This window comes from Eurypyga helias, unplaced genomic scaffold, assembly GCF_000690775.1.
Source record: "Eurypyga helias isolate BGI_N326 unplaced genomic scaffold, ASM69077v1 scaffold9040, whole genome shotgun sequence".
Lineage (NCBI taxonomy): Eukaryota > Metazoa > Chordata > Aves > Eurypygiformes > Eurypygidae > Eurypyga > Eurypyga helias.
The window spans coordinates 10554-22791 of NW_010223749.1; the positions used below are offsets into that span (position 1 = coordinate 10554).

Genomic DNA, 12238 nt, shown 5'->3' on the forward strand with positions numbered 1-12238 from the left:
GAAGGGGGTGCACTCACAGCCGGTGAGAGCACAAATCCTGTGGCAGTCTCCAGATCCTCTTGGATCAGGAACTGTGATGGGAAGGGAGTTCCAGGGCTGAATCCCTGCTCTCAGCCTGCAGCACGTGGCCCCAATCCCAAGGGTGGAGGATTAACCGGGGAGGGTTTGGCACCAGCACTGGGACCGGCCGGATGCCAAGCCTAGATTAACCAGCTGAAGACGTCACTTTCCATTATGGGAAAAGCTCCCAAATAGCCCTGAAGCTTTTGGTCCCGGGGATTAGCTGCCATCGTGCTTGGCTGCGGCAAAGGGCAGGGGTCTGTCTGTGCAGCAGTGCCTGGGGCGATGAGTGGGGCCAGGAGCTGCTCCGAGGGGCATCGCCTGGGTGGCTGAGGACGACCATGTGGGAGCAGGTCAGGAAATCTCTCCTGAACTCGCTGTCCACAGCCTTCCTGCACGTCTGGAAGTGGGTACGGGCTTTCTGGCACAAAAATGGCCTCTTGACCCTGTCAATGCTGTCGGTTGTCACCGGGTGCCTTCTGGGGTTCCTGCTGCGGGCGCTGGAGCTGACAGAGCTGGTGAGTCGGGACGGGACGGGAGTGAGGGGGATGGCACTGGGCTGTCAGGCCCTGGTGCTGGCAAGACATCACCATCACGGGCACAGCCCCAAAAGTGAAGCCTCCTGCTCAAGGAAACCACCTCGCAGGGCAGGCTTCCCCCTAGGGCTTATTTTTAATCAAAAAGCTGCCAACAATGGCCAAAGCTGCAGGACAAATTCTGCTTCCCTCTTCCGGGAGTGAGGGGCTTCGGGACGGGTCCTGTGGGGCTGCAGGAGCCTCCTGGTGGGATGGGGATGGGAAAGGGGGGAATGGATGCTTGGCTGCTGGATGATGCTTGGTGACAGCCTCCCCCTAAGACAAACAGCAGCACCAGGGTCCGAGGGTTCGGCTCTCCTGTTACTCTCCCCAGCGGCACAGATGCTCAACCAAAGCACGTTTCCACCTGCTGGGGAAGGCCCAGCAAATAAATACAGGGCTGGTGGAGAGCCTGGGGGGCTTCCAGGGGTCCTTCCTTTGAGGACCCGTGGAGACAAACACATTGGAGAAAACGCACCTAAAAGGTGTGTCCAATCAGTGCTTCCAAGGAGCATTGCGCTGTTAAATGTCATGGCACTAAAATCTGTGTGGTTTTCATGACACCGGGCATCTTGGCTGTGTCTCAGTCCTGATCTTCAGCTGGGCTCAGCTCAGGAGGGGGAACGCTGTTTAGGGAGAGCTCAGCTGGTGCTGGAACATCCCCGTGTCACCCACAGGATTTAGCAAAATCTTGTCACTTCAATTATGCCCTTCAGCATCACCACCCACAGTGGGGATGATCCTGTTACTTAATTGAAGCCGGGTGTCATCTCCCTGTGCTCAGGTGCATATGCCTGCAAGAGCCCAGCAGCCTCCCAGGCTGGGCTTGAGGCTGGCAGAGTCTGAGGGCTCCTGCCCCTCATCCTGCCGTGCAACGAGTTCATCCACCCTCTGCCTCAGTCCCGTCCTGTCCTGCTGCCACAGCCCTGCACATGGTCCCCAGCAGCCACTCCTCCCCGTGACAGACTTTTGTCCCAAAATCTGTGCCACAGTGAGGGGCTTTCCTCCCTGTGATGGGAAAGTGTCGTGAAGCTGAGAAACCCACTGACAAGAGATGCTGTTCCAATCTGCTATTACTCCTCGTGCCCAGCCGGACCCATCACAGCTCTACTCCACATGAGGCTTCTGGGAAAATGGGCCAAGTGCAGCCCCACAGGTGGGGTAGCGCAGGGACAGCCGTGTGGGGCATTTCACAGTTTGCCTCGGCACCCCTCAAAGCCTGGTGGTGTTGGTTACCTTGGAGTAACCAAAAGCATCTGCTTGGCTTGGGGCATCTCAGATCCACCCCTGACCCCTCTGCAGCAGCATGGTGGCAGACTGGTGGGAGGAAGGGAGGGAGGGAACTCAGCAGCCAGAAGGATGGTGGATGGAGAGGCGGATGGTGGATAGAGGGAAGTTGGCCAGGTGGCTGCTGGTCTTGCAGATCCCTCATTCTTCCCTTGGTCATGGCTGTGGGATCCGGGCTGCGGGGGTCCCTCTCCAGGCAGCACCTCCCCATGCCTGTGGAAGGATGCCATGGGGCAGAAGCCTCTCCCGCTGAACCATGAGGCTGCACCATAGATGGGCCAGACACCCAGGGTCTCCCTGAGCTCAGCTTTTCCATCTGCAGCCATGAGGTATTTCCACCTTTTGCTGCTGGCACCAGGCTGCACCTGACAGCTTTGGGGCACTTTTGCACATGCAGCCAAGCCTCTGCGCCCCAAACCCAAGTACAACGATGTTTGTGAGGAGCCAGCATTGGCGCCGTGGGAACCATGCCCTAAGGGGCAATAAGCCCAAGGAGGTTTGCAGGGGGAGACCAGCCCCACATGGCCTCTCCCTGGTTCACAGCCAGGTTTCCCACGTGGGCAGTATCTCCCATCCCCGACCCAGCTCCTAGTAAGGGATGGCCTGAAACCAGCGTCTCTGAGTGCTGGCTGGGAACCAAGCCCAGAGCTGGGTCTGCTCAAGAAAAAGGGAAATTTATTAGGTTTGGGCCCTGAACCCATGCTCATCCCCCACTTCTCATCTCTCACCTGACACAAAGGCTCTGCTCTATCTGCAGGAGAAGCAGTACTTCTCCTTTCCTGGAGAGCTCCTGATGAGGATGCTGAAGATGCTGATCCTGCCCTTGATCACCTCCAGGTAAGACACCACCTTCTGCTTCTAAAGTACCATCTTTCCATCATGTTGAAGAGATCGCCCTGTGATCCTCCATTGAGGCAATCACCCCAAACCTGTCTGGGGTGAGAATAACCCCTGCCCAAGCAGTTAGAAACCGAACACCATCCCCTGGCTTGGTGTCCATCAAACTCCATGTTTTCCCAGCAAAGGTCTGCGACAGATCCTCATCTGGATTTGGTAGACATCCACACCCAGGTCAGACACCTGCACTAGCTGGGGTGTTTCCCTTACTGTTGGGCCCAGCCAGCTGGTGATGCTGGGACCACCCGTGGGTGGTTGATGATAGGCAGCTATTTAAACTCAAAGCAGAATTCCGTATTTAGACCGTCTTGAGAAAGTTCAGGTAGGAACCACAAGCATCCCTCAATGTTGTGTCTGTGCTTCAAATCCCACTTTTTATCAGCCCATCCAGATCTAGAAATAAGAAATACCAGTCATAGAGTCACACTCAAGACTAAGCAAGGTCTTGAAAAGCTTACGTGATTTACATACTTGAAACAATTGCCGGCATGTGCTCCTTTGAAATACCCAAACATTTGGCTCTTCGCTCCCTTGAGGATGTTTTTCAGTGTTTGCTTGCTGTCCCATCTGCCTTCGGTTTATTTTTGGGAACAGTTGATCTCTACCCTAGCCACACTTGACCTTTTTTGTATCAGGCCTTTTAGAGCTGCCTTCTTTTCCCCTCCAGTATTTCACACCCTTCTCTAATGTCCTTCCTGGGTCTTCCTTTGCTCTCAGCATGCTCTCAGCCCTCCTTGCAGCTCAGCGATGCTACGTCCTCCCAGCTGACCGCTCTCTTGCCTGTGGGCAGGGGGCCTGCACAAGGCTGCCAGGGTACTTCTTGCACGTTGAACTGAACTAGGATTTTTTTCTTAATTACTGAATGGTGGTGAAATGGCTTCTTCCCCGTATACGCTGTCCCAGAGGGGACCGGGTACACTCTGGAGATGGTTTTATCCAGGCTGGGGCTCAGTGCTAGAGCTCCCCAGGCCTCATGTTGGAAAGAGTCACCCATCTTTGTGCTGCTGTTGTGGCCTCTCTTGACCTTCCAAGGGTCTCTCCCCTCCTGGGCTGCTGGAGGTGATGTGTGGGCTGGCCACCACCTCAGTGATCCTTGTGCGTCCCCAAGGATCGCATCAACCCTTGCAGCCTCTGTCTCCATGTCCCACCCGGGGGTCGTCGTTGGGCCACTGCTGAGCACTGCCGGCAGGCTTGGCCAGGGCTCTGCAGGGGTCAGGGAGAGCTGGTGCCATGAAAACAGGAGCTCGATATGCGTCTGCATGCACATACATGGAGCACACTGCAGCCCCCAAGCGCTCCCATTTGCCCCCCAGTGCCGTCACCGCTGCCAGCCAGCTCTCCCTGCTGGTGCAGCCTGTAATACCGACTCTCTTTTTAGTCCAGTTTAGTTTAGAAGTAGCTTATGGGCTACTTAGGAGAGCTTACATGTATGTGAAGTCTGAACCAGCGCCTCTCACCCTGCGGGAATGGAGTTCATCCCCAGATGAATTTTATAAACCTTGTTAGTACTTTTCTTCTCTGTTTATGGTGACACACAGCAGCAGCACAGGGCATCAGAGATTTAAGAGAACAGCATCAAAAAAAAAAAAAAGAAAGAAAAAGAAGAGCTGTTCACCATTAAAATATGCTAAGAATATCAATTTCTTATCCCTTGGAGAAAACAGAAAACACAGCCAGCCCTTGAACTCAGGTGTGTCCTGCCCTTTGCAGCTCAGCCTGGGTTGCCACAAGCCTGTCCAGGATGTGAGATCCTACAGACACACAAATGTACAACAGCTCAGTGATGCCCTTAAGCATTGGTTAAAAGAAATCTGTGGAAAATTGTCCTACCTTGGAGACTTTGCCCATCAGCTGCATCTGGGGCAGTTTCAGGAGCAGATGCTGACCAGAATCTTTCTGCTGCAGCCTCATGTCTGGGCTGGCCACCATGGACTCCAAGGCCTGTGGGAAGATGGGGGTGATCACCATCACCTACTACCTTTGGACAACCTTCATGGCAGTGACTGTCGGGATCATCCTCGTGGTCAGCATCCACCCCGGAGCAGCGGCCCAGAAGGACAACTACTCTGCGGGCAAAGTGGTGCTCAGCTCTGCCGATGCATTACTGGATTTAATCAGGTATGTGGCAGGATTTCAGGAGGATCCAAGTTTATGATGGCATTTCACAGACAAGATCATTGACAACAGCATTCCACACAAGGCACCGAGTTCCGAGCAGATACTGAGGCCTCAAGGGAAACGGGAGAATCGCTGGCCACACTGACCAGGCACCAGTACCTCGGAACCCAGTGACAGGGGGTTTGTTTCTTCCCACACATGCCCCTCTGGCCACTCTGTCACCCCCGCTGCTGTCCTCCCAGAGCGACCAGCAAAGAGGGGTGCAGCAGCAGAGAATGGGAAGATCAGAACTCCCTGCAAAGCTCAGCGCTTCTGCCTCTGCATTCCCAGCTGTGACATGCCAAGCCCTGCAGCTCCTTGGGCTCTGCAAGGCAAAAATGAGCAGGAGCTGGCCCAGGGCTGGGTTAATGCAGTGGACGAGGGTTAACTGGGGAGGGGATGCAACACAGTCCCAGGAGCTTGGGGAGAATCTCCATTTCTGGAGGTGTTCCATTGACTGGACAAAGCTCTGAGCATCCTGCTCCAGCTTTGCAGGCGGTCCTGCTCTGAGGAGGGGGCTGGAGATGGCAGATGTCCGTCCTTACCTCTGGCTTGCTGAGTCCAGCCTACACGTGGTTCACAGTGCGGCTCTTCGTTCACCCTCCAGCCTGCCTTCGCCCTCAGCCTGCACAGAGGACATGAAGCTGGTGTTGCTGTAATGGTCCTCCCCTTGGCCTCGTGCCTGTCAGAGTAGCCTCCCATGTTGTTCCCTGTGTCCTCGTGACGGGCTTTAACCCTCGCATAATTGCTCTCTTACAGAAACATGTTTCCTTCCAATCTCATCGAAGCCTCATTCCAGCAGGTGAGTTCACCCGGCCCCACTGCCACAGGCAGCTGGGATGGGGCTCAGCTCCAGACTGGGCTGCTCTCCTGACCTGGGGGCTCTTCCCCACCCACAGCCTGGACATGAGCCCCTTCCCTCTGCCTCCCTCCCCACCCTGCAGGCTCTCTGTCTGCTTTCTGCTCACACCAGGGTGGGCACTCAAAGGTGTGAGGGGGCTGGTGGGGGCTGGACTCACAGGGACACCCCTGCCCCCCCTCTGCCCGTGAGGACTCCTGTACAAAAGCAGAGCAACGTCCCCTCCCTGCTGTGGAATGGAGTGAACCCCGCGCTCCTGCAGTGGCTTCTCAGTCCCTGGGAACTGGGGAGCAGAGGCAGAGGGTTGGGCAGGCAGCAGGCATGGGCAAGGAAAGCCTAAAGGAAAGGTTGGGGTGGACAAAGGTGAGAGACTGAGGAGAGGACAGGTAGGCTAGAGAGGAGAAGGGAAAATGAGTAAACTCATGGCACTGGGAAAGCATTTGTAATGCCCCCAGAGAGGGAGAGGGATATGGGGGTGAAGGGGCTGCAGGGACCTGACACACAAACACCATGCGTCTGCACGGAGAAGTGCAGCCTTGCTCGAGGATGGTTGTCAGGTCTGCAGGGAACAACCATAGTTCCCCTTGCCTGTTTCTTGCTTCTCTTCAGCCTTTTACTGCCTGAAAAACAAACTTGGAACCTCCAGGACCACCCAGCTCTGTGATGGCTCTGTCTCTTATGTTCAGAGCAGGATGGAGCCCACTGCCAACAGGACACTAACCTCACTGCTTTGCTTCTGTTCCAGTATCGAAGTGTTCTTGTCCCAGTGGTGAAGTCTCGTGGCTTTCCCAAGATCACAGGGAAATCTCTCAGTTTTCTTTACTTTGCCCCCGACGATGAGAATCCCGAAATTCATCGGCCTGTATTCCTTGAGCTGACGCCATCACCTGAGATGACTTACAGGACCCTGCCCGGGACCAGCAATGAGATGAACGTCTTGGGGATCGTCATCTTCTCAGCAACGATAGGTACCCCCTCAATAGAGAATGGGGCTTCACGCTGCGCCCCAACCCAGCTCACAAGGCTGGTCACTGGTGGTTGCAACCCAGGGTGGTAACTGCTGTGCCCACTGAAAGTTAAGGCAGGGATGCTCAGAGGCACAAGGTTATTTTAGGTCTAACTGCTCAAGTCCCTGGGGAAATGGGCACAGCACGGAGCTTGTACCAACACCTTCCTCAGTGCCACCCGTAACGAAGCTCACAAAAGGTGTCAGGCACTGAGAAGGCTGTTTTCTCCCCAGATTTTCCATATCAGCCTTCACAGCCCGCAGGTCCTGAGGTTTTCAACTCATCACACAGAGGGTCCTTTATATGAAGTCTACTGAAGGGAGTTCTCATTTTGGCAGAGGTTGCCTGGGACACAGCTTGGTACAGAGTCCAAACCCTTCACGCTGGCAGTGTCCAAACTCCCTGTGCAGGAAGCAGGTGAAAGCTGGGCCAGACCTGGTGCCTGTCGCAAACGTATGCAAATCTGTAACGGGACTTTCAGATGAAGGTAGGAAGGCTTCCTGCGCCGAAGAGCTCGCAATCCTGCATGGGCAAGGTGCTTGGCCGCAATTGCAGGAAGACAGAAGGACCAGGGGTTGGATGAAGACAATGTGCAAGGGATAGGGAGGAAGAAAGTTTAAAGGGGAGAAAGTCCTGGGAACTTGGAGCTGACTGAAAGCGTAAGACAGAAGGACACTGGGTACAAGGATGCATGAGAGAGGGAGAAAGGGAGGAAGGAAGGAATCAGGAGGCGTAGGAGTAGGGGGCGATGTGATAAGCACGGGCCAGGATTACATGTAGATTAAGAAGCGATGGCAAGGAGCTTGAATTTAGTGTATTAGGAACCAAAAAGCCAGTAAGATGATTTGAGGGATGGAGGCAGTGTAGCCAGCACAGCACTGGAGCAGAGCAGACTGCCAGTTTTAACAGTGAGTGCCTGGAGGAGGTGGCCATAGTAAGACCAGGCAGAGACAAACCCACTTGAAGATCCTTACAGTCGGAAGACTTCCGTCCCAGTGGCCACCACCACCTGCAGACCAGAGACACCCAGGGAATGCACCAAGCTCCTGCTCGTAGGACACGTGCCCTCCTCCAGCCCCGCGAAACAAGCGAGAAACTGCTTTTCCCTGCAGGATTACAGCTGCCCAGCCCTGCCAGCACGGGAGCAAGGATCAGCACTGCAGGACACAGCACCAGAGCACCTGAGCCAGCCTCCGCCACCCAGCTGCACCCCCCAGGTTTTGCATGGGGTGGATTAGAGCTCCACTCAGCCACAGACCAGCAGAGCATCACCTGCACCAAGGATAGGCAGCTTGGAAAAGAGCATCCATACATCCACAGGAAGCTTTACCTGCAAGGAGAGGTTGCATTAACAGGGTTTGCCTGGCAGAAAACAAGAGGGACAGGGAAGGTCAAGCAACACAACCCTGTGCCACAGGAAATGGGGACCAGCTCCTCCTTGCAGCCAGGCGGGGGACGACAACTGGGATCTTGGCAAAGATATTGTGTCCAATATCAAAATTAGACAGTACGTGGGACTGAGACACAGGCGTCCATGGTTCGCTGGCTACCTGGCATGGCTGTGCTAACCACCCAGCTACCACACCTCCAGCAATCTCTTCACTGACACTGGGCATCTCCAGTCCTCGACTGCTTTTGAAATCCAGAAAAGGGCAAAGATTTAGTTACCTGAAGTAAGCTGTTTGCTAGGGCAATCTTTTCCAAACCAGCTGTCTGTAGGACCCAAAGAGATGGATTTTGTTCTAACCAGTTGTTACGGTCACCAAATAGTGGATGAGTATCCATAGAGCCAAGATTTAAATATGCTCTGCCTTGTCTCTTTTCTGAAAGTCCTGGCAAAGGTAACCCTACCTCATGCCTCTTCCATGCAAGCCAAGAGATCCAACTACCTGCCAAGGATCTCTAGGAGTCCTCAGCCCTGAAGACTGAAGCAGGATGAGAGGGACAAGATCCTTCACTATATTCTTCTTTTCCAAGCTAAAGCAGTCAGTGCTTCAGAAGTCATTTTTGCTGACATGACCACACATGAAGTTACACTGGGCTGGAAACTAGATGGGCAAATACTCAAAAGACAAATTTTTCCTTTGCTCAACCTCCTCCTGGGGAAAGCAATAGGATTTAGTACTGGCCAGTTGTGTGTTGGCAGACCATAAGGCACCATAACCCCTCTAACTATTCATGTATTTCTCCTCTAGTATTCCTTCAACAGAAAATCAGACGGGAATTAGGTTAAGACAACATCAAATTAAAAACAGAGTACAGGAGGCTTAATGCCTGTATCTAAGCAACTCGGCTGGATCCTTCCTGACGTGTTGCTGTACAGCTGCCTATGCTGTCAGCACCACGGTACAGCCTGTGAGCCACCGACAAAGCCGTCTGTGTGAAAGGCTCAGCAGCAGCCAGCACAGCCCGACCCATGGGGAAACCCACCACCACCACGGGCATTGGGCAGATCCACTTCTGAAGCTCATCCGAGTGGCAGATGTGGCATACAGCTCTTCACTCTAGAGCAGGGGGAGGGATGCAACACATCATCTCATCCACAGCTACGTATAACCCCCGCGAGCTTTCTCCTTTAAAACAAGCTTTGTTTCCAGACCAGTATTAGTCTTGTATTAGCAAATAGCAAAAAGACAGCTCATCCACCTCAAGCACTGAGCAGCAGTGAAGAGTGTAAACCACCTGTGCAAGTAGTCCAAATCCTGGATTTGGGGTTGGTGGGTTTTTTTGAGAAAAGGCCGATGCTTGTCTTTGGTTGGAGCACAGAACTACCATGACCTGTAAGAGCATGTGGAAGCCTCTATTAAGTCTGACCTGCTGTGAGTTTGCCCAGTGAAACCCATGCTGTGACCACCAGAGCCTCAAGACACTTAGACATGACACACACAGCACTAATGCCCCACAGCAATATGAACCAATGTGCTTGGTTGCAGGACTTCTCCTGGGAAAAATGGGCGAGCGAGGAACTCCGCTGGTTAACGTGTGCCAGTGTCTGAATGAAGCAGTTATGAAAATTGTCTCCATGGCAGTTTGGTAAATCTGTTTTTGATTGATTCAGTTTTCTTACCTGCTATCTAATGGCAACTCTGGTCATACACTTACAAGTATCTGCTGTGAGCACTGGACTTCTGTATGACTGTGCCACATGGTGCTAAATACCCTAAAGACTGTCAAGTAGTGCTCAGTGATTGCTGCATCCTCCTAATTTTCTATACTTACCCTTTGCAGGTACTTTCCCTTTGGCATTGTATTTCTCATTGCTGGAAAGATCCTGGAGATGGAAGATCCATCAGTTATAGGACAGAAGCTGGGACTATATGCCATTACAGTAGTGTCAGGGCTAGTCATCCATGGACTCATTATCTTACCTCTGCTTTTTGTGCTCATCACCAAGAAAAACCCCTACGCTTTCATTCAGGGGATACTGCAAGCCTTGCTGATCGCCTTAGCTACATCCTCCAGGTAGGACAATGTGTCTGAAATACGCCAACGCAGCCGAGAAGGCACCCTGTTTAGTTGTGGGAGATGTGACTGTGTGTATGGCCAGGCGAGCTGTGGGAGAACAAGCATAACTCAGACAAAGAAAAACTATGCTCCAGCACTACTTGAAACTCTAGAACTTGGAGTTTTAGATTCCAGTGGGATGCTTGGCACCGCCCTGGTCCTCAGTGCGTCTTCAGACCTGGCCAGCTCACATTGCGCTTCTGCTTGCCCTCTCCTGAGTCTTCCCCAGAGCAACACAGCAGTGTTTGTGCAGGTGTGTGCTTCTTCTAATTGCTGCAGTCAGTCTGCTTTCAAAGAACTCAAAACACACTGCTGTAGATGCTTTATGAAACAGTGTGGGGGTTATGATCCTGGGTTTTATCAGGTATCATCAAAACCTCTTCTAAGCACTTTACTAAAAAGCTTAAATCAACTGCCTTGTATCCCAAGCTCCTCCAAAGAAAAGCGGTGTCTACTTGGATAAGGTTTTATAATTTTACATTATTTTTATCTATTTTATTTTCATTGAACAACATTATTTGTAACAATGAAGAAACCTTACATCACAAGTTACCATCCTTTCTGGAAGATACAAATTAAAACATTTTCTTAGGTAACATTTGACTAGGCAAAGGGTTTTTCTGGCCTCCCTAGCGTTGCTTCCTATCACAATCCCAATAAAACCATCTAGGATTGTGCATCCCTCCCCCAGCACCCACGCACTGCTGCAGGTATCTTCTGCAGACAAAGAGATCTCAACTATTGGATCTCCAGCTGTCTCCACCAGGCCTTCTCCCTCCTCCCTGCTCTGCAGCCAGCTAAGCTGGAGAGCTGTTAGGCAGAGCGCTCTGCTCCTTGTCCCAGCCCCGCCGTCTGTGCCAGGAGCGAGGGCCTCACGCTATGTGCTGCAGCCAGCTCCTCTCCAAGAAGCAGTCCCTGCCTCCAAGTGTCTATCACAACCTCATCGCCTTGGTCTTCTTCCTCCACGTCCTTATCCTGACACCTGTGTGATGGCTCAAGGCTTCGTGCTGAACAGAAACAAGAAAGGTCAGGGGTGCAAGAGCCAAGGCCGTTGCTCCTTGTGCGTGCGTCACGGAGGAGATGAACGAGGAGCAAGGCAGTCTGGCTGGGCCCCAGCATGGCCAGTATTGGCAAGTGCTGCCCTGTACCGATGTTCAAGGTGCTGCAGGATTAATGTGGGCACCAGGGATGTACAACAGAGCTGTCACCGTGGCACACAGCTGCTCATAGAGCAGTGCCCTTGGCTGCTGAGGTCACATTCTGGCATTCGATCTTGCAGCCAATGGCTAACTGACGACTTGGCTCATTGTGTGTATTCCCCAGGTAGCGCAAATTGAAGAAACTTTAGTTGCTATAGCAACCTGTATAATATTGCTACTGCATTCACCCTCAAGAGGACCTGTATTTCTATACCATTACACTAATTCCTATTTATAAAGCTCAATGCAAACAACAGAGAATTACTGATCCTTTCTCATTCTGCAGCTCAGCCACCTTGCCCATCACCCTGAAGTGTCTCCTGGAAAACAACGGAATAGACAGACGCGTGGCACGATTCGTCCTCCCCGTCGGTGCCACCATCAACATGGATGGCACTGCACTGTACGAGGCAGTCGCTGCTATCTTTATTGCCCAGGTCAATGAATACGACTTGGATTTGGGGCAAATTATAACAATAAGGTAAATGTTTCTTTGCAGCAGCTGAATTATTTCCCTCTACACGCCTACCCTTTCCCCATTTGGCACAGATCTTGCTGCGACACAGTGAACTTCACTGGAGAGCTGAGATTAGGGGAAGGTCCAGCGTGTACCAGCCCCCTGCGCTGTGCACCAGAGAAAGCTGGGGCTCTGCACCCAGAATTTGCTGCAGGTCAAAGACTTTGCCTGTAGGG

At 52.7% G+C, this 12238-nt stretch overlaps 1 protein-coding gene across 1 annotated transcript in view; it reads left to right on the plus strand.

Annotated features, from left to right (window-relative positions):
- The first annotated feature begins 401 nt into the window (after positions 1–401).
- The window catches only part of LOC104509351 (excitatory amino acid transporter 5-like), a 15068-nt gene continuing 3231 nt past the window's right edge, over positions 402–12238 (plus strand). The window contains exons 1-8 of the mRNA XM_010151307.1: positions 402–578; positions 2680–2759; positions 4725–4937; positions 5736–5778; positions 6581–6803; positions 9776–9875; positions 10071–10304; positions 11832–12026. Coding sequence (XP_010149609.1) covers positions 402–578; positions 2680–2759; positions 4725–4937; positions 5736–5778; positions 6581–6803; positions 9776–9875; positions 10071–10304; positions 11832–12026 — 1265 coding nt within the window. The remainder of the gene's footprint in view (positions 579–2679; positions 2760–4724; positions 4938–5735; positions 5779–6580; positions 6804–9775; positions 9876–10070; positions 10305–11831; positions 12027–12238) is intronic.